This window comes from Euprymna scolopes, chromosome 33, assembly GCF_053919585.1.
Source record: "Euprymna scolopes isolate OS-2025 chromosome 33, ASM5391958v1, whole genome shotgun sequence".
Classification (NCBI taxonomy): domain Eukaryota; kingdom Metazoa; phylum Mollusca; class Cephalopoda; order Sepiida; family Sepiolidae; genus Euprymna; species Euprymna scolopes.
Window position 1 is genome coordinate 38,379,994 of NC_136514.1, and position 26,369 is coordinate 38,406,362.

At 33.6% G+C, this 26,369-nt stretch overlaps 1 protein-coding gene across 5 annotated transcripts in view; it reads left to right on the forward strand.

The window, feature by feature from the left end:
- The window catches only part of LOC145258198 (forkhead box protein K1-like), a 173,211-nt gene that overhangs the window by 128,946 nt on the left and 17,896 nt on the right, over nt 1-26,369 (forward strand). For 3 of the 5 annotated variants that reach the window (XM_080116091.1, XM_080116093.1, XM_080116095.1), the window contains exon 6: nt 24,194-24,250. The exons of the other annotated variants lie outside the window; for them this stretch is intronic. In XM_080116091.1, the coding sequence (XP_079972217.1) occupies nt 24,194-24,250 (57 nt within the window). The remainder of the gene's footprint in view (nt 1-24,193; nt 24,251-26,369) is intronic. 5 annotated transcript variants of the gene reach the window in all.

Below are 26,369 nucleotides of genomic sequence, written 5' to 3' on the forward strand. Positions count from 1 at the left end.
AAACAACTCGACTAAACCCTATGAATAAATATTTGAAGACATAAATACTGTGAATCCCCAATTTTTTTTTTCTTTGTAAATGGTTATATTCAACATAAACAAAAAAGATTTTGATTTAAAAAAGGCAAGACAACTAAACCAAGTACCATGAACTTGAAGACTTAAAAAAATTTAAAACATGAGAAAAACTTTTTTCTTCAAAATCACTGGATTTGACATTAAATAACCCAAAAAGGGTTGGTATGTCATGAAACAACCAACTAACATAAATTGATAGTTTTTCTAGTGTGTGTGTATATATATATATATATGTATGTGTGTGTGTGTGTGTGTGTATATATATATATATATATATATATATATATATATATATATATATATATATATAAAAACAGCATGACAATCGTTTTTTTCTCTCTCCAGATGACCAAATTATGGAATGAAATTTTTCTTTTTTCTTTAAAGATTAGTTTGGTTAATTGCTGCCTGTAGGGCAAGTAATTCTTAGTGTGTGTGTGTAAGAAAAAGGCAATACATTGACAAATGAATAACCCCACTCATTGAATGTTGCTCAGTTCAATTTTTTTTTTTTCTGCATGGAGAAATTCAATGATGCATATTCTGATGCACATCTGACAGTGGTTGCTTTCTTAGTCTAGCAGTACGCAGTACACATGGACGATAATAAAATGCTTTGAATAATCATAGATTTCAAGGGGCTTCTGCTAAAATAGTCATATTTTACAAACCAAAGCACTTTAAGTCCTCAAAATACCACTGTTTTGTTCGGAAATTAATATATTTTCAAATGAATTAATAACAATGTACATTATATATTTTTAGAATTTTAAGCAAAAAAAGTGACAAAAATGTTAACATTATAAAACGGCGTTTTCGGTGAAGTTTTGTAGCGACAAATGAAGGTTCAAGTACAGGTGACACTCAAAAATACAGTTGCAAATTAGCACTTCTATCTAATCATAGCTGACAGAACAAGAGCGTGCTACCCCCTTGGATTAAATAATGGGTTCCATTAGAAATTCTATGCAGATACAGAATTCAACAAGATACAGGGCTTACATCGAAAGCATAAAAAATAACATTCAAGATAAGAACAGTCGTTCAAAGAATACAAATTGTGTGGGGGTTGTTCCAAAAGTAATGCCTCCTATGTTTGTTTGTTTTTTTGTTTTTTTTTAAGTTGAAGACCTACAAAGCTGTGAGTAGTACTATTAAAATGTGCAACCTTTTGTGCTCAAGAATTTCTTTTTCTGCATAATTACCACCATACTCAATGCACTTTTGCCAGCCTCTTTTGATGTCTCATCATAAGTCCAGAGCACGCTTGTCACTCACATCTGCTGCCATTAAAGTTATAATGGCTGCTCAAGACCAGGGATTGATGACTAATGCATTCAAGAAGATGGCAGGTCTCTCTAATGACAACAAATGTAGATTCTGCCACACGGAATTGGAAAGTGTGAGTCATCTAGTATCAAGTTGCAAGGTTCTTTTAGGGGAAGACTACTGCACTACGAGACGTGATAGAGTATGTAAGTACATCCACTGGACCATCTGTTAAAAAAAATTAAACATCCAATGTAGCAGCAAATCCTAGGAACATCAACCTGAAAGAACAGTTGGAAATAACTTATATACCATACATTACAGCCATGTAATCTCTACAGCTACCTACCTTGAAAATGTTGCTGTGAAACCTGACATAGTTATATGGAATAAGTCAGAGTTGCAACCTTGGTTGAAGTGAGTGTTCCTAATGATGGCGGTCTGAACAGAGCTGAAGGGGAGAAACAGACCAAATATAAAGGTCTCATGTATGATATGAAAAGAAACTGGAATCTTAGAGAGATACCAGGTATTATAGGTGCTACAGGGCTTATGAAGAAGAACCTGAAGTCCTACCTAACTAATATTCCTTGTGAACCAAGTGCAAAAGAGATCCAGGCAATTGCACTTAAGGGAACAACAGAGATACTAAAAAGAGCTCTCGGTTGGTTTCAATAAAAATCAGGGCAATGTTGGCAGCTGATTTGGCTGCCCCATACCCAGCATTACAATCTTCAAAGGAAGAAAATTATATTAAAAAAAAAAAATTTGAACTCCTCTCCTTACTTCATAGAAATCAACTGCATTGGTTTCATAAACGTTCAACAGGCACCAGTGAATGTTGATCGGTTAAATATTTTTCATCTTAGAGCAGTTGCTTTCTTAGTCTCACACTATCAATATCTACAACAGCTGGAACTTTCAGGTTATGAAACCATAAGTTCAGTCATCATAACAATGCAATCATCTCTGATTCCTTTCGGCAGAATTAAAAAAAAAAAAAAAATAGAAGGTATCACATTTGGAACACCTATCGTATAATAGTGCTTGACAGTGAGTGTAAGTAAGAGTATAAGTGTTTAATGTTAGAAGTATTGTCAATGTATCATTTTGTAAATAACTTACAGCTGTTTCCAGTATTCGTTTTTTGTTTTTTCCAATCAATAATTATTTACTATAAAATACTCCAGCTGTTGGATGGTCTATTACACTTAAGTTGGAAATAACAAATTTCATTGCTAAATGCACTGATTGAATGAAATTGGTAAATAGTTTCTTAGATGTGTTCACACACAGCTGACTACAATATGGCCGTCTTCAAGTCCAATGTAAACAAGTTCTTGATGAGCTGTTCCCCTTAAGTAATCCAATTTACCAAATTTACACTTCTAACGATTATTATGATATTGTCCTCTGGACCAATGTACACTCTTTAACCCTTATCCTCGAGTGGCCTCTGGGCCTTGATAAGTAGCGATTCCTTTGTAAAAAAAATATTAATCTCTGTTTTGGTACGTCTGTCGATCACTTTATTGCACACAATCTTGAAATGGCTAAATGTGTATTCTAAGAATATTTATGCTTTTTTCCTTTGCCGTAAAGCAACAAAACTTCCATTCCCTTTGATTTGAAATCTGCACCCTTTCATTGTTCATTCGAAACGTTTCGTTAACATATGCTGTTGAATCTTTTTGTGTTTGGGCACATGCCTTTAAAATCTAACATGCGTTTATCCAAATCGCACCCACGCATACACCTTTAAATAACACCAGTTACCTGCCCTTGTAATTTCCGTTCACCCAACAGGTAGCATTTTCTACTTCCATGTCTCTCTCTCTTTCGATTCGAACCTCGAATGTGATCAGACGCAAACTTTAGACGCGCTTCGGCAGGGCATTTTCCTTCTCAAAGATAGGATCGAATACTTAAGTATAACTTAAACTCTTACACACACACACACACACACACACAATGGACTTCCAACGTATACTTCAATGAACTCTCATCACACACACATACACGCAACAAACATTTTACAACATGCATGCTAGTTCATATACATACAAACACTCTAATGTTCGTACCCTTTCTGTGTAAATAAATATTCCTTGTACATGTGTAAATATGTAATCCTGCTTTGGCGTGCTTCATAATGTTTTCTTAAATGTACTCGTAACACATGCCTTATTGTTTTCATTTTTATTTCGGACTATTATTCTCATCTTTATTAGTTGTTGTTTTCATCTTTATTGATTGTTGTTTTTCACAACGTTTCGGCCAACTATTCCTCTGGCCTTCATCAGGTGGTAACCGTGACAGATAGGAACTTCGAATCTCCTAACTGCATTCTCAGCAATCACTGCCATCCGTAGTTGTTGTTGTCTCACCACATTTGGGGCCCATAGCGCAGTTGATAGACATTGAATCTCTACGGTTCCAGATGGACATTGTCTGAAGATAGCGGTTTCAATCCTACCCAAAGCGTGCCAGAGGTTTACTTAGCCAAAACATGGTGAGACGACAACAACTACGGATGACAGTGATTGCTGAGAATGCAGTTAGGAGATTCGAAGTTCCTATCCGTCGCGGTTACCACCTGACGAAGGCCAGAGGAATAGTTGGCCGAAACATTGTGAAAAACGACTAATAAAGATGAGAATAATAGTCCGAAATAAAAATAAATTAATATATATATAATGCTCATCTCAAAAATGAATTCCAATTAAGGAATAATATACATGCCCTTATTATTTTCATTTTGCTGTACGATCTGCAAACGACGACTTTCTACCCTTCTAGTAATCAAACACGCAACCTTCTCAATAATCAGTCCCACAAGACAGCCTTCTGATAAACGGGATCCATCTACAAATCAGGGACCCCCAACCCCATAGTCATTGCAAAAGTTAGGGATGGATGACATAAGTAAGTTGAGACTTTCTGCCGTTACTAACTAGTAGAGCAAGATGTGTAGCAATGTAATGTATGGAAATCAGACCTGGTCGATGATGACTCGAGGATATCCGTTGTGTGGAGAGAAGTGTTATGAGTGATGATACAGTAGATGTATAATTTGAGTCTTAAAGATGGGTAAATCTAATGACTTTAGAGGTGTGTGCAGAACAGAAGACATTGTTGGCATTGAGAGAATCTACAAGAGTTTTCTGGTTAGTAGATGTAGAACAGTTGAGATAACATGGTCAGTCTACAGAAGAAAGCATGAGAGAAAGTGATCAGGATGTATTTGAAAGAAAGAGGGATAAAGTTCTGGTCAGAAATGGGTTAGTTTGGAAACAAATTACTTAAAGCTGTCCAATACCTGCCACAATGTAAAACAGACATTAAACCAAAGATGATGATGAACACAAGTTTTATCTTTTATCATGTGGTCAATTGACGTCACTCCATGCATTGCTCTCATTAGTATTTTGAAAAGCAGTGAGTTTTGTCTATCAATTTGACCTACTTGAGACCCTATGGCAGTAGTGTTGCAACTTTTATTCAATGTGTTATCCGGTTTGAAGATTACTTTTTATACAATAGCTGCATTCCCCTTGTCTTCAGTATCTTGATAACCAATTGAGCCCTTAGTTTTTTTTTTGTTTGTTTTTTTAGGGGGGGGGGTCAATTCAACTATCAATGACGACAATATCTGCACACAGTCTGTTTTCTTATTCCCTTTTCTCTACCATTATTGTAACTCAATAACATACCAGCATCATCTTGTAGTTTTTATGTTCAACATATAAACAATTCTTTCTTAGTTGCATTCTCATCTGCCCTCATATTTACTTGTATATTGTCTAGCCCAAGGGTCAGCAACCTTTTGCTGCATAATGACCAAAAGCTATGCTGATTATAGAAGAGCCAAACAGCTTTAGCTACATTGTCATGAATGACAACAACATTAAATATTAAATATGTAAATAAATTTTCTGACTGCTTAAATAAAACGAGTATTGAATATGATTAACGGGACCTGTGGAAATTCCCCAGGGGACTCCTTCATATGTAATATATTGATGTTGGCATTCTGTAGATATTCAGTGTCAATGGAGATGCTCTGATATTATTGTAGCTTTTGTTAAAACCGCAAAAGTATTTATCTAAGCTTGCACAAACGCCTGGCAAAGCCCGGTCGTAAAGTATGCTTAAATATATTTTAATTCTTGCAGATTTCATATATATTATTATAGAGTTAATGTTCTATCGATTTTTATATATTATAAAGTTGCAATTTCAAAAAAAAAAAAAAAAAAAAAAAAATCATGATTTGGGTGCATTAGCTTGAACCGAAATAAAAACTTATGAAAACAAAATGTGTGTGTGTGTGTGTGTATATATATATATATATATATATATATATATATATATATATATATATATATATATATATATTATATAATTCTTGATAAGTTTTGGTTTTGATTATGGCTGAACGAACCAAAACTTATGAAGAATTCTTGGTAAAATTATTTATGACAAGAAATGGAAGTACATAACAAAGCGTGACACAGAAAATAACACCTATGTTATCATCTTGATATATAGATTATTATTCCCCCGACAAAAGAGGGATTACACTTAGTAATTCACTCCTGTTTGTCTGTTTTCAGTTTTCTCAAGATTTGTTTTTTTAATTTTGCAAACGTTAGTTCTGGCGAAAGTAAATTTTTGCCAGAAAGGATTTTTCGAGACAACTAGCAAAACACTGTTTTTGGCGTCTTCGCCTGTCTAGCACAGAGTGCCTCAAATATGGTGTTTGAAATTACATATTGGTTCCCAAGTTCCACTTGAACATCAGTTGAGACATGACTATAACAGTCAATGAGAATATTAGTTTGAAATAGAAATTAGTAATCCTAATCTCAAATGGCAAAGCAAGAATCCGAAGAGTTTATCACCATTTTATCTCCAATACAAAAAAAAAAAAAAAAAAAAATCTGTATATGATGCAGGATTAACCCTCTTAACCAAGCACTTTTTTTTTGGGGGGGGGGGGGGCTTTGTTGGTTGGCCACTCTGCAGTACAGGATAGGTTATCCGCAAAGCAATAGCTCAAAAATCACTTCCAAGATTTGTAAAGATGCCTGGGAGGGCATCTGAACATCTGGTTACACACCATCAAAGCCGATGTCAAACCTATCTTCGCTCCACAGGTCTACAATGTTTGCCGCTGATCCCACGATTGGCTACTCCTATCTATCTTGGCTACTAAAGACTGTCATGCATGATTTGCATCCATTCGGGATGCTGTGTGTTCTATAGGAGGAGCCGGCTGGGTGGTAGCAATACACATGAAAAAATTGAAATAGCTTAAAATATTTCAATATTGGTATACATAGAAAGAGCTTGATGAGCTAAGAAAGAATCTTTTTAAATTTTAAAAATCTGATTAAAATTAAGGAAGTTATGACTATTTTTGTGCCTCACATGTTTGGATATTTTCCCCTCTTTAATACCATATGCAGTTCGTCACATTTTTTACACTACTTTTTCAGTAAAAATGTCATATCTTTGTTAAAACACAAAACTAAGCAATGAAATTTACCATATAAGTGTATTTTTGTACAAGGAATCAGAATATGCGACTGAAAATCTCCAAAATTTCATGGTTTCCAAATAATCTGCAGTAAATGTGCATAAATATGCAGCAATTCCTTAAAAATGCCATGTATCCATAAACAGAAAAGAAGTTGGAGAACTCAAAGTTGAATTGTAATGTGCTTTATGTACAAAAAACTTAAAATCTAAACATAGGACCATTTAAAAATGAATATATTGCAATATTTCTTTGGTATTAATTGTAGATTAACACCTTCTGTTTAACCCCACCTAACCACTGCTGCCCCCCCCCTTCCAAAATGTGATTCTACCTTTTTAGGCAATTATGTATGAAATGCCATGAAAAACTTTAATGAAACATAAATTATTTTAGTATTTAATGTAAAATAATTCCCCATTACGGGTCATTCTAGCGTTTTAGGGCAGTTAACCGAGTTTTTTTGTATGGGAGATAACTCCTGTATGCTTTTTGTTTTTTTTTTTTTTTTTTTTTTTTTTTTTTTTTTTTTAAGACGATTACGTGTGGTTTTAAGAGGGTTTCTATGCAATGAGAATATGGCGAGGGTTACCATTCGGACTTTGAATTAATTGTAGGGCTAAGGAAAATTATTGTGAACATATTGAAGTCTTGACAGAAACAAAAACAACAAAAACAATATTAGAGGGGTGGGGCGGTTAGTGTCACAAAAATTTAATTTCCAATAAATATCTTACGGAAAGTTATATATATATATATATATATATATATTATATATGTGTGTGTGTGTGTATTCGACAGGTAAATAAGTCAGCAAATGTTATATTTAGTTTTAATTTAATAAGAAACTGCGTTACGAAATTTCGAAGAAAATTCCATAAATTTGTTGATTTCTATTTTCGAGGTTGAAAGTGTTTATTCCATAGACCGTTTATAAAAACAGGTTGTAAAAATACCTTTTGTTTAATAAGTAGAAAAAAAATAACGGGGTTTGTATTACTGTACACAATACACATAGATTCGAAAAAGTTATCAAAAAGCAAATACATAACAAATAAATGTTATGAAAGGCAAGATAAGTTACTTTTCTACCTAACTGGATATGTTTTTAGTGTTTATATTTAATGTAACATGTTTATTCAGCTCGAAAAACATACAGTGTTTACCGATGTATTGGAAAATATAAAATGGCGCCCAAGTCTCTCTTTGAGACCGTAAGTTTGGGAAAAGGAGTTAAAAATAAAAAAACTAGTAAAAATACTGTTAAAAACCCGCCAAATATATATCCGCCTATGTCATGGTAACATATATTGAGCGAGTTTCTAACAGTATTTTGTCTAGTTTTTTATTTTTAACTCCTTTTCCCAAACTTGTCACTTCAAAGAGAGAGTCGTCCGCCATTTTAAATTTTCGAATACATCAGTAAACACTGTTTTTTGAGCTGAATAAACATGTTACATTAAATATAAACACTACAAACATATCCAGTTAGGTAGAAAAGTAACTTATCTTGCCTTTAATAACATTTATTTGTTATATATTTGTTTTGACAACTTTATCAAATCTGTGTATAGTAATACAAACAAGATTTTCATACATCTTTTGATTTTGAAAAAACATTTGTGGCTGTTCGCAGTAAAACATTGTTTTAATTCGCTGTTCAAAACTAATGCAATGAATAAAAGTGCATGCAAGCTATATATCTACAAAAGATTTTGTTTTTTTAACCATGTTTTTTAAATATGCCCAGAAATGTGAGAAATTATAATGGATTCATAATGCCAAATTGGTTGGGATTGTTGTTATTATACATTCTGAAAACCGAATAGTTCTAAACTAATGTTATTCTGATAACAAAATAGCTCTAATTAAACATATCAGAACATTTCTATTCATATTTTCATGTTTTTCTTAATTCGTTCGTGAATAAAAATTAAAGAACACGTGTTGTTTATACTGTGCTATGGCGACTACTACTACAGCTGCTGCTACTAATACTAAATTTGACCAAACTCGAGAAATAGAAACATTTTTTTTCTCGGGTAGGTCCTTTTAAATTATTATCAATTACCGCGGTTCTATTCAACATAGAATAATACTTTTAATTGATAAAGATAGTAAAAAGAATGACTTACTTACTAGTGGGTGTCCGATGAAATTTTTTTGCAAAATGTTTGATACTCGTCATATTAAAGTCTTATTTTTAACACAAAAAAAGAAATGGTCAAAAATATTTCGGGCACTTGACAGTATTAAGATTAACACCTCTTCTGATTGTTTCCTAAATTTCATGACAAAATTCTTCATACAATCATGGTACGGGACTTTAGAAAACAGGGAGGGTCATTACAAAACCTTACCGAAAACGCCATTTTATGACGTTCACATTTTTATCACTTTATTTGCTTAAAACTCATAAAATATATAATGTACATTCATATTTATTAATTCATTTGAAAGTATATTAATTTCCGAACAAAACAGTAGTATTTTGAAGTCTTGAAGTGCTTTGGTTTGAAAAATATGCCTATTTTAGAACTACCTTTAAATCTGATTATCCAAAGCATTTTTGTTTTTTTGTTTTTTTTCGTCCGTGTGTATTACTAGTGAATGCTGCCAAAGTCAAATCATTACAAGAACTCAATCCTAACTTAGCTTTACGTGAAAATAAAAGGGTTCTTTTTCCGATAGTGTGATTTGTCATTGACCTCTTTTTGTTAGTTCATCGTCGGAGGTGGGAGTGTGAGAATTGTTTTATCAAGTGTAATCATTGCTATGAATTTTTTTAGTTGGGTTCAAGAGTTTAGGTTATTTAAATAATGCAATTTTCTTTAGTTTGTCGTGGTTTATGTTTGGACACTGCTAAAAACGCACATCAAATGGCTGCGTCATAACTGTGTTCATGTTCACGAAACGCCCAACTGTAGATGTTTATGGTTCTGTAATTGATTTTTGTGTGGACTGAATTTCCTTGTCAGAGGAAGCTAACGCATTATTTCTGCACAAAGTTTGTTTGGGTGTCCCAGATGCTGCTCCGCGGATTCCTCTCTCTCTCTCTCTCTCTCTCTCTCTCCCTTCTTTCTCCTCAAAAGTTGGCCTCATTCTTTACACATCTACCGCAGTTTAGCATTCTTTTTCAGATTTTCACCTGCCCCCCCCCCGCACACACAGTCTTCTTTTCTGTTCATCTGCCTGAGAGAAGTAGCACCTGGTCTTAACTCAACTTCTCATGTCTCTTCAAGAGATTACAGAAATACTTTCTCTATCTCTCGACTCCATTTTATCCTTGTTTTGTGTAAGAGCCAGCCTTCATCAGATTGTTTGCCTACACAAATCTTTTGCCCATTTTAAAAAATCGCATATACTTCAGCATGTACTGTTTTGTTCAGATAAAAAAAAAAGGGTAGATCCATATTTAATTTAGAGTAACAATAAGAATAAATCAATCTTATATCTTACATGTTTAATGCAATAACTAGGCTTCAAATTATTAAATACTAGCAGGCCGCCCTGCGTTACCCAGTCATAAAATATGTATAATTGTTAGTTAAAAAAAAGTACTCTAGCTAAGATCAAAACCTAGAGACATAGACGGGGAGTCTAGTATGATAACCATTAGGCCAGCTTGATACAATCTTTTAAAGAGTGTTTTCAAATCTACTTATTAACATAAGGAATCTGTCATGAGAAGGATTCATGCATGCACATTCTTGAAACAGCAAACTGATAAAAATCTGACCCCCACTCCCATGTAACAATTTTTCAATTTTGTCGCCTTAGTGGTTCTTTTTTCTGGATGAAAACCGATTAAAGTTTTTCCAGATGTCTGAATACTCTATACACCAAATTTCAAGTCTATAGATTAAAGCCTTGTAAGAATGAGTTGTGATGTATTTTTACAAAAAATAGTACACTCTGGATGAGAACAAAATACTTGCAAGGTCCTCAACCCCCCCCCCTATATGAGGGCATTGATGGATATTATCATTCCACAAAATGAAAAATAAAACTCAATAAGTGTAATGAGTACCTATTTACTTGCATCCCTATGTTTTTTTTGTTTTTTTTTTGTTTTTTTGTGAATATCCAACTCTCTACAAGGGATACTCCGGATTGAGACAAAAATTTTAATTGACTTAATCTAGAAAGATTTCTTCACTAATCAAATGTAATATCGGGCATATACTAGACTTTGATCTTAGCTAAAGGCCAAAGAGTTATGTTTCATTTATTGGGGGTGGGAGCAAAGGAGACATCCTATCCTTGAGAATAAATTCTGGATAGCCCAATCGGCATTCCTTGGTAAGGATGCTTCAAAAGATGTGCAATAAATTCTACCCTTAAGGGGGTAGAAGGCAAAGCCTGTGATGGTGAACTTATAACTACATAAAATCCATACGTCAAACTGACAGAAAAAGCTACCTCAACTATGTACTAGACCAGTGGTTCCCTTTTTTACATCACAACACACTATTGAGCTATTTAAATTTCCATAGTACATCTATGGTTAAAAAAATGAGTATTTAACAGTACTTATGCAGTAAACGGACCGTTTTTCCGTGAATGTTGCATGAGCATATTCCAGGAGCTTGCATAAACTGCAGAAATATGGTGAAACACTCAGTCATTGCAGCAGATATTTAATAAATTAGGAAAAATATTAGTTTTAATTATGCAAAAATTTAAATCATTCCAAATATATCATATTAGATCTGTTATGATGAATTTAGCGGGTTTTCAGATTATGCTCCAGTCATCGGAAAAAGGTTCTTTCATTTTGTCCAAAATAGAAATTAATCTGAAACCTGCGTGGTCTCACAATATTGCAACTGTTCAAAATTGACGGGTGTTACTGATTTGGAATGTCATGACCGATTGAAAAAATTTTCTACATGACATTTGCAAAGGGTGCTTCCTTAGTAATCTCTGACAGATAACCAAAAATCTTTGAGGAGAAAAAGACAGCCTACTCCCTAACCTCAGCTAAAAGAAAAAATATTTTGTCAAAAATATTTCAACCCCTCTCCTTAAAAAAGAAAAAAAAACTAGCAGTAACATTTCTTAAGAAATACCCCCCCCCTAAAAAAAAGGTATCCATTTGTTACTAAATTATTTTACAAAAATTACTTTACAAAAAAAAAAGTTATTCATGAAACTTACCATATGTTTTTTTTTATATTTCGATTTTTTTCATTGAAATTACTGTACGATAAATGTTTTCCATCATGATGGTTTTCTTCTAGTGTTTTAAAATTTGATCAGCAGTCTACATTCCAGCAGCTTATGTAAACCACTGGAATATGTCGACACAACGGGTCGTTCACTGCATAAGTAAAAAGCGGCATACTACTGAGTTCTTAAAATTTCCGCAACACACATAGCACAAATAAATTTAAAAAATGCTTACCAATGTTATTCTTATAGAAAACTAACAGTTCGGCCTGGTTTTGCTCGTACCCTATTATGTATTGTTCATAACTTTATGTGCATGTGTATATATAAATATTAAAAAGTTTGACTCATGTCCAGGTAAACTACATTTTCAAGTGTTTAGACCCAAAATTGGTGGAGGAGTTAGGTAGAGTCTGTAAAGGTCAACTCTTTCAACTTTGACCTCTTGGCAGAAAAATTTTCGCCCAAAAACTGATTAAAAAGCTTGCTGCATGTCTAAATACCTTTTATGTAAAATTTCAAATGTTTAGACCCAAAATTAGCTTAATAGTTTGCTAGAAACCGCAAAGGGCAAATCTTTTGAACTTTGACTCCTTGGTAGCTAAACTTTTGGCCAAAAAAAACAATTAAAAAGCTTGCCCTATGTTTGAATACATGTTATGTAAAATTTCAAATGTTTAGACCAAAAATTGTCTGAGAGATCAAATTTAACATTTATTGTCTTGGACTCAAATTAATGTTTACAGGAAACATAAACTGGAATAGATAAATTGAGAGCCTTGCCAAAGCTGCTGTGAAGAAGGTGGGCTCTCTCTACCGTAATAGAAAACTACTTACTCCTGAAAGTATCCTGTATCTCTATAAGGCCACCATTCGCCTATATATGGAGTACTATTGTCGTATTTGGGCTGGTGCATCTGCTACTTGTCTCTCACTTCTGGACAGGGTTCAAAAGAAAGTTGCCAACTTGATAGGTCCTGAACTGTCATCTAGGCTCCAGCATCTGCTCCATCGACGAAATGTTGCATCCCTTTGCCTGTTCTACAAGTACTTTAATGGTGAATGCTCTGATGAACTACAAGCATTTGTACCCCCTCGACATGAACACCCTCAACAAACAGCTAAATCCCACCCCTTCACAGAGATCCCTAGGTGTAAGAAGGCCTTCTACTCCAGTAGTTTCTTCTCCAGAACTGCTAGACATTGGAACTCCCTTCCAGGATTCTGCTTTCTCAACTGTACTTACATGCAGAAGTTCAAGTGTAATGTGAACAGACATCTTGCCACTCATCTCTCTTCATAATACCACTCTTTATCTGTGCCCAAATCAAAACGCAGATTCCATGAACAAAGCTTCTTTCTTAGAACTGCACGCCTGTGGAACTCTGTTCCGTCTGCCTGCTTCCCACCTGACTACAACTTGGATGTCTTCAAGTCCAATGTTAACAAATTCCTAATGAACCGCCTCCTTAAGTAAACACTTCATCAAATCTTCACACTAACGTAATGTACTTGCAATAACCCTTATCCCTGAGTGGCTTCCGGGCCTTGATAAGTGGTGATCACTGTGTAAAAAAAAAACAAAAAAAACATGCGACTTCTCTTTAATCTCCTATTTAACAGAGGATGAGATCGCCAACTACATTAAAAGGCAACCTCGTCCTCTACAAATGTAGTAATAAAAAGTGTTTATAATTTTGTATAATGCTGAGGTGCACTAAAACTCATCAAATTTGTATGGAAAGGGTAATCTTGACGAATTTTGAGAAACATGAAAGTTTTAAAGGACACAATGTCCCAGCAACCAACAACTTATCCAAACAGTTCCATGTTTCAGCAATATTTAGCATTAAAAATAAATATTTCAAAAGTCATGAGACTTGTTAATTTTTCCTTTTTCTGACCCTTCAGTGTAGGGGAGATAATTCTTAGTAAAAAAATTTTATTAAAAATTGTGTTTCCCTCCCAATTATCATAAAAACATATGTTAAATGTGCAAACATTTTCTTAAACATAAAAAATAACTTAAGTAGGGGGTGATCTATAGATTTTACTTTTAATGATAGTTTAAAATCAATAAATATTATTTTGTGACTACCAGCAGTGGAAGATTTTGTCAGTCCCCTGACAAAGGACGGATTGAATCTAGTAACTTACTCTCGTTCATCTGTTCATTCATTTGTTCGTTTGCATTTTTCTCGATAACCATGTCTTGCATTTTTTTTTTTTTTTTTTAATTTTGCACAAACATTCATGATGAAAGTAAATTTTTGCCAGAACAGATTTTCCAGGATAACTCTGGTTGCTCTCTTAGAGGCCATTGTAGGGGTAAAATTGCCCCAAAATTGTTTGTTCACACATTTCTCAATAACCACTCCTTGAATTTTAAAAAATTTTGTGCAAACATTAGTCATAGTGAAAGTAAATTTTTCACTCGTGGATGGGGACCCCACATGCTTGGCTTGTTTTAAACAAAATCAAAGTAAAAAAAGAAAGTATTAAAATAATTGTTTTGGACATTGAAAAGTAGGCACAAATTTTTTTTTCGATACTCTGAAAAGTCAGAATTTTTCCAATTCCCGATTCCAATTAATCGTTCTAACACTACTTTGGATCTGCTGATTCTTGTTTAACAATACATGTCTTAATGAAATATTAGCATTTGTATTGCAGTGGGAAGTATTTCATATTCGTGAGAGCTGTATAGAAATAGTGATCCACACTCGACGAGAAAGTCTTTATTTTATTATTATTGAAGTTTTTGTGTTTGCAGGTTATTAGAAATCTCATTGTTAATATAAACGTTCGTTTTAGGTGAAACTTTTTTTCCCATGTTAAGGTTTTAAATGTTACCTTTCTTGTCGGAATATTTGTCTAACATTTTTATTTTTATTTTTATTCATTTATCACATAATTAGATTTTTTTTTTTTTTTTTTTTTTTTTTTTCTAATGGAGTGCCAAGAGGTAGAATGGAATGTTGAGTGTTATCATTTAGCTGTGAGTGCTCCAGGATATGTTGAACAAAAATTCATCAACTTACTGTAATGTCGCTTTTGTTGTAAAAAAAAAAAAAAAAAAAAAAAAAAAAAAAAAAAAAAAAAAAAGTTTACAAAAGCATGTGCAAGAAGCAGAAGAGAAAGCATACTAGATTAGGTTGAAAAAAGTCTTTGACAGAAAAAAGTAGCTTACACCAGCAAAGAAAAGTGAAAGAGAGGCTCTGTGACTTCAAAAATACAATGGAAGATTGGAGGTTGAAACTAAAGAAGTTGCTCTTGATGACCGTAGTACTTGATCTAATTGCAGAGCTATTAGATATTATGCACTTAAGACGGTGCATACAAATGACCTGTATACAAGAGTTCAGTTGCATTTAATTTTTTTTTTAAATTGCTTTTTTTTTTTTTTCTTTTCCAGATACAGCTTCACTCTTATATTCGTTTCAAAATAACAGTAACAACTCTGTATTTTTGAATTTCATATTTATCGTTTTTTTTCATTCTCTCTAATTGTTTAAATTACAACCATTTTAAAACAATTGTCTTTTCGAAACATTGAATATAGATGGGGGGGGGAAAAGCAAATTCTCACAATTTTCTAATTTCAATTCAAGCTAGGCTGAAAAACTGCTGAAATGGTTTGTGATATCAATGAAGTGTTTGGCCCAGGAACCATTACTGAATGCACAGCAGAATCGTGGTTTAAGAAATTTCATGACGGCGACGAGTCTTGAAGATGGTTAGCATAGTGGTCGACCATCGGATGTTGACAATGATCAATTAAGAGCCTTAGTCAAAGCCAATCCACACATAATTGTTCAAGAACTTGCTTCTGAATTAGACATAATGTATGCGATGATTTCCCAATCACTTGAAAGATTGAAATGGGTCCCTCACAAATTGAACGGCAATGAAAAGAAACGTTATGAAGTGTCATCTTCCCTTTTACACAAGAAGAACAACCTGTTTTTGAACTGGGTTGTGACTTGAGATGAAAAGTGGGTTCTTTACGACAACCGGTGACGCTTAGCTCAATGGTTAAGCACCGACAGTTCCACAACACTTCCCGAAGCCAGAGTTGCACCAAAAGAAGGTCATGCTAACTGTTTGGTGGTCTGCAACCTGTCTCCTCCATTAGTTTTTTGAATGCAAGCGAAACCATTACAGCAGAGAAGTACTGTTAAGAAATGGGTGAAATGCATCAGAAACTTCGACAACAACACCCAGCATTAGTCAACAGAAAAGGCCCAATTCTACTCCCAATCGCATGTTGCTGAACCGATTATGCAAAAGTTGAACGAATTGGGCTACAAAACTCTGCCTCAGCCACCATACTCTCCAGACCTTTCACCTACCGACTACAACTTTTTCAAGCATCTTGAAAATTTTCTGCATGAGAAATGCTTCAAAAACCTAAACAATATCAAAAACACCTTCAGCGACTTCATCGCAACCAAAATGCAAGATTTTTACATTACTGGCATAAATACACTTGTTTTGCGTTAGCAAAAGTGTTGATTCTGATGGTGCTAATTTCGATCAATAAATTTTTGTTTGGGTAGAGATACTCACCTGAATTTAAAAGTTAAAAACCGCAAAGACTTTCTTACCCTAAAGATGCGGGTTTCATTTAACAAACAAACCAGTGGGGTTATCTGTAATTAGTATTTATTTTTTAAAGAATACTTAACAAAAGGAGATGCATTATGTTTGTGTGTACACTTGCTCCCAGCACTGAACCTCATATTCTCATTCTTTTATTTTCATTTTTAAAATAAAGAAATATACTTTGATCGTTATGGATAACCCCTAGTCAATCTTATATTTCTCTTAGTCTGTTTGCCCGTTCCACTTTATTTCGGAAACTACTAAGCCAATCTGGCCTTTTGTTATAAGGTGGAATGAACTAAGTATTATTGTATCCATTCGATGCACAATGCACAGTTAGGGATTAATAGGTTAGTATTTCATGCAAAAAGGAGTACAAATTTAAGTGTTCAACCATCAATTTGGCATAAGGCATTATTTCTAAATCAACTTGTCTATTTGTAATGGCTAAAAAGTTTAGTGTTTGTATATAGTATCCTACAACACTATACATTTAGTTTGAATATACATCAATTCCTGCGGCTTCATCAAAAACCTGGAAATCCAACTTTCGAACCTCCACTATAGAGTAATCATGATTTCTATTTTTAACGCTAGAATTTCTGTGAAACCGCAGGTTCGATGAATAATCAATCTATAGTGGTATTGAAATTAAAAATACATAATTGAGCACTCTGGGTAGTTCTCCTATGCCCCCCCCCTCCACACACACACACACGTGTGTGCGCACGCATTAAAATTACAAACTGATAACGTCGACTTATTTTTATGTATTTGTAAATATTTGATTATTTTTAGTTGCACAGATTTTTCTTTAAGACGTATGTTGTATCGAGTTCTGAATAAAAATGCGAACGCACTGATCTGAAATATTAAATTTGTAAACAACATGCCTACCCTTCCCCGACACCATGACTGACAGTTATTTGTAATAGTAGTAATTTTGCGCAAACGAACACTTTATCTTTTCTCGCTTTTTGTTGTGTTCTATCTCACACTTTTTCTTTCCTTTTTCTCACTCTTCTGTTTTGTTCTTTTTATCCCCACTTTTTCATTATTTCTTCATTCTTTTCTGTCTTCATTCTTTTCTGTCTTCATTCTTTTCTGTCTTCATTCTTTTCTGTCTTCATTCTTTTCTTTCTCCATTCTTTTCTTTCTCCATTCTTTTCTGTCTCCATTCTTTTCTGTCTCCATTCTTTTCTGTCTCCATTCTTTTCTGTCTCTCTCTTCTCGTCTTTTCTGTCTCTCTCTTCTCGTCTTTTCTGTCTCTCTCTTCTCGTCTTTTCTGTCTCTCTCTTCTCGTCTTTTCTGTCTCTCTCTTCCGTCTCTTCGCGCTCTTCACGCTCTCTTCTCTCTCTCTTTTTCATCCCCTTTTCATTTTTTTCCAACGCGTTCCCCTTTTTTTTTTCCAAAAAAAAATTGCTTGTTAAGATTGGGCTCACATCTTTCAGTTATAGGCATGTCTCTTTAAGATTCTCATGGATGGTTCTACTCTTGATGAAAAATTGACTCTAAAACTTCTTGGTCTTTCTTTCTCACCAAATCTTTTTTGGAGTTCATATATTGAATTCTTTACTCTTTTAGTCCTTGAAAAGTCATTTTTTTCTATCACTCTAAACGCTTACACCTGAGGATCTCTACCTCGACAAAGGCATATATCAGACCATGGATTATTGTCGTATTTGGGCTAGTGAACCTCTGTCCGATTTTGAGGTTTCTTGATAAGGGGCAGAAACATGTCTAATTTGATTTGACCCTACTTTTTACTGCTCTGCAACTTACTCAGACATGATGTCACTTGTCTCAGTCTTTTTTATAAGTATTATTATGGCATGTGATCTGAATTGTTCCATCTATTCCTTGCTTCTTTTATCCCAGCTTGTTTGATTTATTGGTTTAATGGTCTCTATCAATTTGCTGTTTTGATACCTCATTGGAATTCAGTTTTCTGTTCCAGTAGAACTATAGCCTTGTGAAACTCTCGTCCTCCTACTGTCTTGGTCTTGGTCTTTTGAAGATTAAGGCCAATAGGCATTTCCTGTTTTTGTAATAATTTTCTTTCATTCTTGTTAGCTACTTACATCAAGTGGCTTCACGTCTTGTCTGGAATGATTTCCAGTAAAAAATAAAATGAAAAAGATAGATAAAATAATTTATAATAAAAAGAAAAAATTCAACTTGTAATTCTATGACATTTGCTGTTTTCAGAAGAATTAAGTGGTTTTTGGAGTTCACATCTTTATATCTGGCATCGAAAAAAACTCCAGTGGAAAAATCAGCAACCTGTTCAATTAATTGGATTTCAAAATTTTTTTGAAGAAAGATATTTGTGCTAAAAGAAATTCTATCAATAATGGAATCTGTTTTTGATCAACTTTGAATTGATCTGACAGGATGAGGCAAAGGAGGTATTATTTAATCAAGGTTGAACTTGTTGACAAATTCCATTTGATAAACACAGTATTTTTTTTTTCTCAGTCAAAATATATTGACAGCACTTAGGTCGATTGGTGGTGGTGGTGGTGGTTGTTATACCTTGGCTCTATTTAACAAAAACAGAAAAGATTGAGATGTAACTTGCCATGCTCAGCTTTTATGATGATGGAAATCTGCAGGAAGATACATTTCCTCTCTATATAGGACATAGAAAGGAAATATATCTTCCTGCACATCTGAGGTGGAGAGTTGGATTGAGTTTTTTTACAGCACTCTACAGTCAGATTCCCCCCACCCCACCCATCTTAGAACAAAACTGATCCTTATTTTTGGAATCTTCAGTGTTTTTCTTCTAAAATACAATGGCATCAGTGTCTGTGGTAGTCCTGTATATGACTTTATACTCCATCCGATAGTGAGGCAGATCTGATGTTGCCATTACTCTCAAGTCCACTTTCTACCGGAATTGTTGTACTGATCCAGATCTAATCGATGAGTTAAATGGAACTTTTTACAGCTTATGACTAAAACATAACTACAATTTTAGCATTAATTTTTTTTTTTTTTTTTTTTTTTTTTTCCAATTACAGAATGTATTCCCTAAATTCAGCCATTTTTCATAGCTTAAAATAAAAGTATTAATCCTACTTGTGATATATCAGGCTGGGTTCTTAGTAGTTGGATGACTACACCCTTGTTGAGAAGTACATACATTCCAGTTGGACTTAGTTGCGGTTTGATTGATATGTGTTAGTCAATGGACTTTCTTGTATATGACATGTCTCGGGTGGAAGGATACTCGTATCACATGCAAATGACTGATTTTGATTTCTAAATTTGAACATGTTCTACAGATGATCTCAAATTAATCTAAAACTTGCGGTTTGTAATTTTCATAGTTTGTGTTAGCTGTGGCATTTATGGAAATAATTGTATTTATCATCTTGCAATTAAAAAAAAAAAATTAATATTGTTTCTGAATTTTTGTTGCAGATTGATAATTCATGTTATTTTTACGATGTTTTGATGTAACCTCAGACCTTCTTTGAGTATATCTTTCTGTCGAACTTGGTAATCTGCACAGAATTTTGAACAGAGCCATTTATTTAATCCGCATAAGGGTAGCATGTTCTCATTCCATCGGCCACGACTGGGTAAAAGTTCTAAGTAATTCACAATTTTATTTTTGTCTACCCTACCCTTTTTTAGGCAATTCCATGTGAACACTCTGAAAACATAGAAAAAAAAAAAACAAAGATAAAATCAATTTTAAAATTTAGAGTATGGAATTAGTTTCACAAATTTAATATAAAATAATGCATTTCAGATTAAGATCCTAGGGCAATTCATCTTTTTTTTTTTTTTTTTTTTTTTTTTTTTTTTTTTTAGGAAAGTTTTGAAGGGTAAAGGCTTGCCAATCAGACTTAGGGTTTGGGGGGTCACTCAGATTTAACGTGAATGAAACCTGTTCAAAGGAAGGCTTGTCACTGAAACCTAGATTTAGTAGTAGGGTAATTAATTTTTATACTAATGTTTCAACTTCAAAAAAATTCAAAGAATTTGGAGTGTTAACTGATCTAAAATATAAGAATGGCTTAGAAGAGGACGATTATTTTACATTAAATTTATGTGAAACTGCTCTCCGACTTAAAATTTTTAAAAAATTTTAATTGTGTAAAATGCTTGTAAAAATCGATAGTTTTATAAGCAACTGCTGCTGTCGGTGAAATAGTCACATGTGTTGACTGAAATTAAGACTTTTTTTTTTTTTTTTTTTTTTTTTTTTTTTTTTTTCAGATAGTTATTAAAACTTGCTCCGATGATAAAATAACATACTTTTAATTGTTGATTAAAGTAAAGATTGATTTACTAATTGGTGTACAAAATATATTTTTAAAAAATGTCCATTACTTGTCTTATTTTTACAACAAAATAAGGAATTGGTTAGTTTTTGCATTCTGACAATAATTGAGATAGGCATTTTTGGTCCCCCTGACAAAAGGAGGGCGGACCTGTAAATTCACCCTTGTCCGTTTGTCTGTCCACACTTTTCTCAATAACTACGCCTTGGAATTTTTTAAAATTTTGCACAAACATTAAACATGAGTAAAAAAAGTAACAAAAACTTATATATTTTAGAAATATACAATGGTTTCACTTTTAAAAGTCTGTTAAATTCACACAAATTGTCAGCGACCAAATTCACTGGTTATCTTACTCGTGAAACAACTCTTAGTGTTCTTCTTGGAGAAAGTACCGTTTCAGGAAAAGTGGACTGTATGTTTTAAGCTGTAAATGCAGACCCAGATCCCCTTCCTTCCCTTGTATTTGGGGAGTTGTTTGATTCTGGCACTCTTTATCTCCTTTTGGGAGAGTAGCTCTGCTATTTTGTTGGAAGAGTACGTTCCACATCACAAAGCTCCTCCGACAGAAAATGACAGGGATGTAATTCATCCTGTTTTTTTTTTTGGGGGGGGGGGGTCAATCTCATGAATGCTAAGAGTTTTGGGCATTTTCTGCATTATGTATATAACACTCGTAAGTGAGGATATCTTTAAAGATGGAATTTCTTATGTGATGCCACAATCACAAGTATTCTTGTTAAATGTGTGTGATCCTTACTGTCTTACACAAAAAAGTTCCATTATAATATGATTGTAAAATGTTTCAGCATTCAGATTTTTTATAAAATATTGAACGACAAATATCGTTCTTTTTTTTTTCTGATTCCTCCCCTTCAACCAGCAGAATTATCTTTTATTAAAAGATTTCCTTTAACTCTTAAAAAATTATAATTTTTAAGTTTTGGAATTATCATCTTGGTTATTTTATTTTCACGTTTCGGCTGATGTAATTTCCTACCTTAAGGATATCCTTTTTAACCCAAAAATCTTAGTCAAACTTAGGAGCCTATACCGAATTTCAAACTTAATCTTTTAGCTAATCCTCATTTCATCGGCCATTTGTCAGTCCATAATAACTATATCATAACTTAACCCTAACCCAGTCATGTCTGTCTGAATGAGAACAATCTCTCACCCCTAAATTGAATAGTTCAGATTGAAATTCCATGCCAGTTCCTGAGGTCGACTGTGAGATTCACAAGTTTGATTAGATACACTTAGGCTGTAGTTTACATTGGCTGAAGTTATGAGTGTAAGAACTAAGATGTGAATAGTAGTCTGAACAGTCCAAAGAATTGATTTTTGTCTTCATCCTTTAAATGTTGTCTTTTGCGATTTGTATCCGCAGAATATGCTACTAGACTAATTATTTTTTTAATGATGTAATTTTAAAAAGCAGAAAGCATGAAGTTGTGGACTTATATCAGTGGCAAATTTAAGAATCTGTTTAAAAAAAAGGGGGGGGGTTGTCTTATATTTAATTTACCATTTTACAGCAATTCTCCTTCATCCTCAGTCTCTTCCCATTTCTAAATTATACTTATATAGTATGCTTGTTAATGCACCGGTTTTCACTTGAATCACTTTTAGAATTAAGCAACATTTAGTGTCGGTCCATTTGGGAGTACCAAATGTTGTATGTGGTAGGACGGCAATATCTCCTTCAAAAACAAAAAAAAAATCTCTGGTGCTGCTTATTAATTTAATATTCCAGAAGTTTCCTTTATTGGAAAAAATTGTCTCAATCTGACTAAGGTAAATGCTGTATAAGGTTTCTCCAATTCCATTCTTCTTCATCATCATCATCATCATCATCATCATCACCCCCCACCCCACCCCACCCCACCCCACTCCGTGATATTAAAAAAAATTTCTTTAACCTTCCATTAACACAATCCCATTATTTCCATGCGAGTATATTGAAACAAAAATGGATGCTTCTGCATTTACCGATTTCCACAAAGTTGGCTCTGGCTCGCTCGGCAACTGACAAATAATTGGTAAAAGTTGGCCAAATGTTCAATTTTCTATGAACACACCGTCTGTTTTTAACTAATATGAATCTATGAAAGCTGCGTTTTTATAAATTGGAAGAAATAGAAAATTCTAATTGTGCAAGTGTGGGTAGGTTAAGATACAGGTTGGTAATTTTATTTATTGTATTTCTATGTTTTTCCTGTTTATCGTTTTCTCAGAGCAGTGTAATGTTTCGCTATCACCCACTTTCGGTTATTCCCGTAAGCAGCCGAGCACACTCAAGAAACTTTGTAGAGGCTGCAGGTCAGTAAATAGAGAAATACCCAAAAGTGGACATTCTTCTTAAGATGCAACCATTTAAGATGGATAGCAGTGAGTGAAGAAAATTATATTAACAACTTCAGTGTGTTAGACCTAAAAGCAAATTGTGAGGTTGAGGGTGTGTGTGTGACATATTTGTGCCTAAAATTGAGTTTGGAGTAATAAAAAAATAAAAAATAGAAAAAAAAACAAGTTTTGTTTGTTTGGGTTTTTTTTTTTTTTTTTTCCCCTCCCTCCTCAAAATTTAATTTTAGGCACAAATTTGTCATGATTGGTAACCACCAATTTTCATAGAAGTTGATCATAAATTTTCTCTACCGTTTAGCCCATTGTTGGTAAATATTGTAAAGATGGTGGCTAATAGTTATTCTTACCTGTGGCATAATGTATATACATGCAGCTGGGACCACTTTTGAACTTAATATTTCCACAAAACTTTCTCTGGAGGAGGAGGAAGAAGAAACATGTTCAACCCCCCCCTCCTCCTCCTCTCTGATGTAATGAATACTGTTGCTGCATGTGAGATCACTAATTGATAGTTCCAATCCTATCAGATCTTTTATGATCATATACTGTACTAATGCTGTTGAGTAGAGTATGAACCCTCAAGTAAACTTCATCCTTATGCGGAAAGAACAACCTATATTCAATTAAAAAAAAAGCTCCAAAAAGGTTAATACCCATTCCCTTGATGCCGATTTGTCATCCTTATGATTTTTCTAAACTTTCTCCTCTCGCAACGATCCATGATAAATAACCTCCATCTTTATTGATGCGGGTGGGGTTGTATCCAACTAATTGGTGTAGTTGTTTGTTGCTCCTTTAGCGACTCGCCAATGTTTCCTCCACCGGCTTCTGATATTTTCCTTTTTCCTTTTTGTAATCATAGATGGATCGAAAATGTCGCAGTTGTTGTTCGTGCTAGAAAAATACATGGAACCAACTAGTAAGTTATGAGTTCGTTAGAGATGCTGTTGCTAAGCAACCGATCAGGCCTCTCCTTTTTCTCACCCTCTTCTGTATTTCATTTTAACGAATTGGTTCTGCTTCTTCTCTTAATTTACTACTCACTCTTTGTTCGTTTTTTTACTTTTTTCATCCTTTTTACCCTATGTATAATAATCATGATGTTAATGATAAAATACCTTTCCACATGTTAGAGTTTTGCTCTTTAGGACCCCAACCAGCTCTCAAAAATCCATATTTCTTGCAGCCACTCCACAACCACCCTGCCTCTGATTTTTTTGTCTCTGAAAAATGGCAGTTATTTTATTTGCAGGTCTTCTGATTCAGTTGAAAATCCAGTTTTTTTGTTTATACATCCTGTAAGGATGACAATATGAATGCCTCTTTTTTTTTTTTTATAATATAGTTTTTTTGTGCTTTGACAAAATTTGAACTGCACCAAACTAAACCTAAAACTTAAATTTGATTTATGGTTAAGAATAAAAGTTAGGTTCAAATTCTGTAAAAGTACCCTTTTTTTTTTTTTTTTTTTTTTATTACACATAAAACAAAAATGCAAAAACAAACAAAACATATAGCATACTCCCTCCAAAGAGTTTCAACACGTGTGGATAAACAAGTTAAGTGGTCACCCGTCTAGTATTGCCCGCGCTTAACATCGCTTACCTTTGCCGATCTAACAAGAACTATTGTGTTAACATTATGAACTTTGTGAATGTTGGTCACACTGAGTAATATAGTTTTGTGGCATTATCCTTTATAACAAGGATTGGGATAACCGTGCACAGTGAATGTCACAAAATGAAAGTTGGATGGAGGACTAACTAGAGAGAGATGGAGAAAAGATCTTTTCCATCTTATTTTGGTGAACTGTAACCCAAAGGACTACTACACGGATCATCAAACCTCCATGGATATAGTATACTACTAAAATTTTGCAGCTTATGTTTGTTGGTATCTTGTCACTATGGATGTACCGATTGGTAGATTAACGATTAATCGTTTTTCTAATACTGATTTATCAGTATATTTTGTTGTCATAAATGATACTAATATAAATTAATTTTAATTGTAAACGAAGACAAGTAAGCTCCCTTTCTTTTGCTTGCCAGTGAAAATTTATCAAAGAGACCTGCATCATCTACACAATATTATCAAATAACAGGCATGATGCACTGTTAACATGAAGTTTGTTACAACTGCACTGAATTTAAGGTAAATAGATGCAAGCATATGGAAAATTCCCTCCTTTCTCTTCCTATCAAATTATTATTTGTTACTTTAAATCACTGTCAAATAAATTTATTACTTAGTCTTTCAGTTTTCATGTTGAGAAATTGTACAGTAAATTGCGACGATGTGTGAATCAAAAATAAAGCATTCTTCATCAGTCATACTCTTGTTCCTCATTTTTAGAATCTTGCTATCATTACATGTATATTTTTATTATTTTCTGGTTTAGATAATGTATATTTTATTGAGATAAATTACTAATTAGATATCAGAGACAATTTTTTACATATTTAAATTACCTAACTAAATATTGACAACAACCTTAAACCATTATGACAACCAGTTTCTTCTGAAAGTATTTTTATGTCAGTCCCAAAAAATAATACAGCTGCCTGTAAATTATGTGAAACCATCACATCAAAAGGTGGCAAATCAGCAAAAACTTTTACAACTAACGTTAAACCACCTTAGAAAAGTTCATCCAAAATAAGGAAAAGTTGCAAATAAGAAAAAGAAGCACAATGAATATTCAAGGACAGACATTTTGGGAACAAGTGGCAGCAACTATAAGCCTCTAGTAAAACATCAAACTACTATAGAATGAATATTGGCCAAAAAAAAGCTTGGGATTTTAATGACCACAGGTCACAAGAGATCCATTTTCTGATGAGAGAAATGATTGTTTATATTCAGCTATATTCTGTAACATCTGACAGTGGATTTAATAGGCTTATTGCAAAACTTTGTCCAAATTACAGTATTCCATCAAAAATCTACTTCACTGAAAAAATAATTTCAGATATATTTACAAAAGTAAAAATTATATCATCTCTTGATGAAATTAGCAGCATTTCTTTGACTAGACA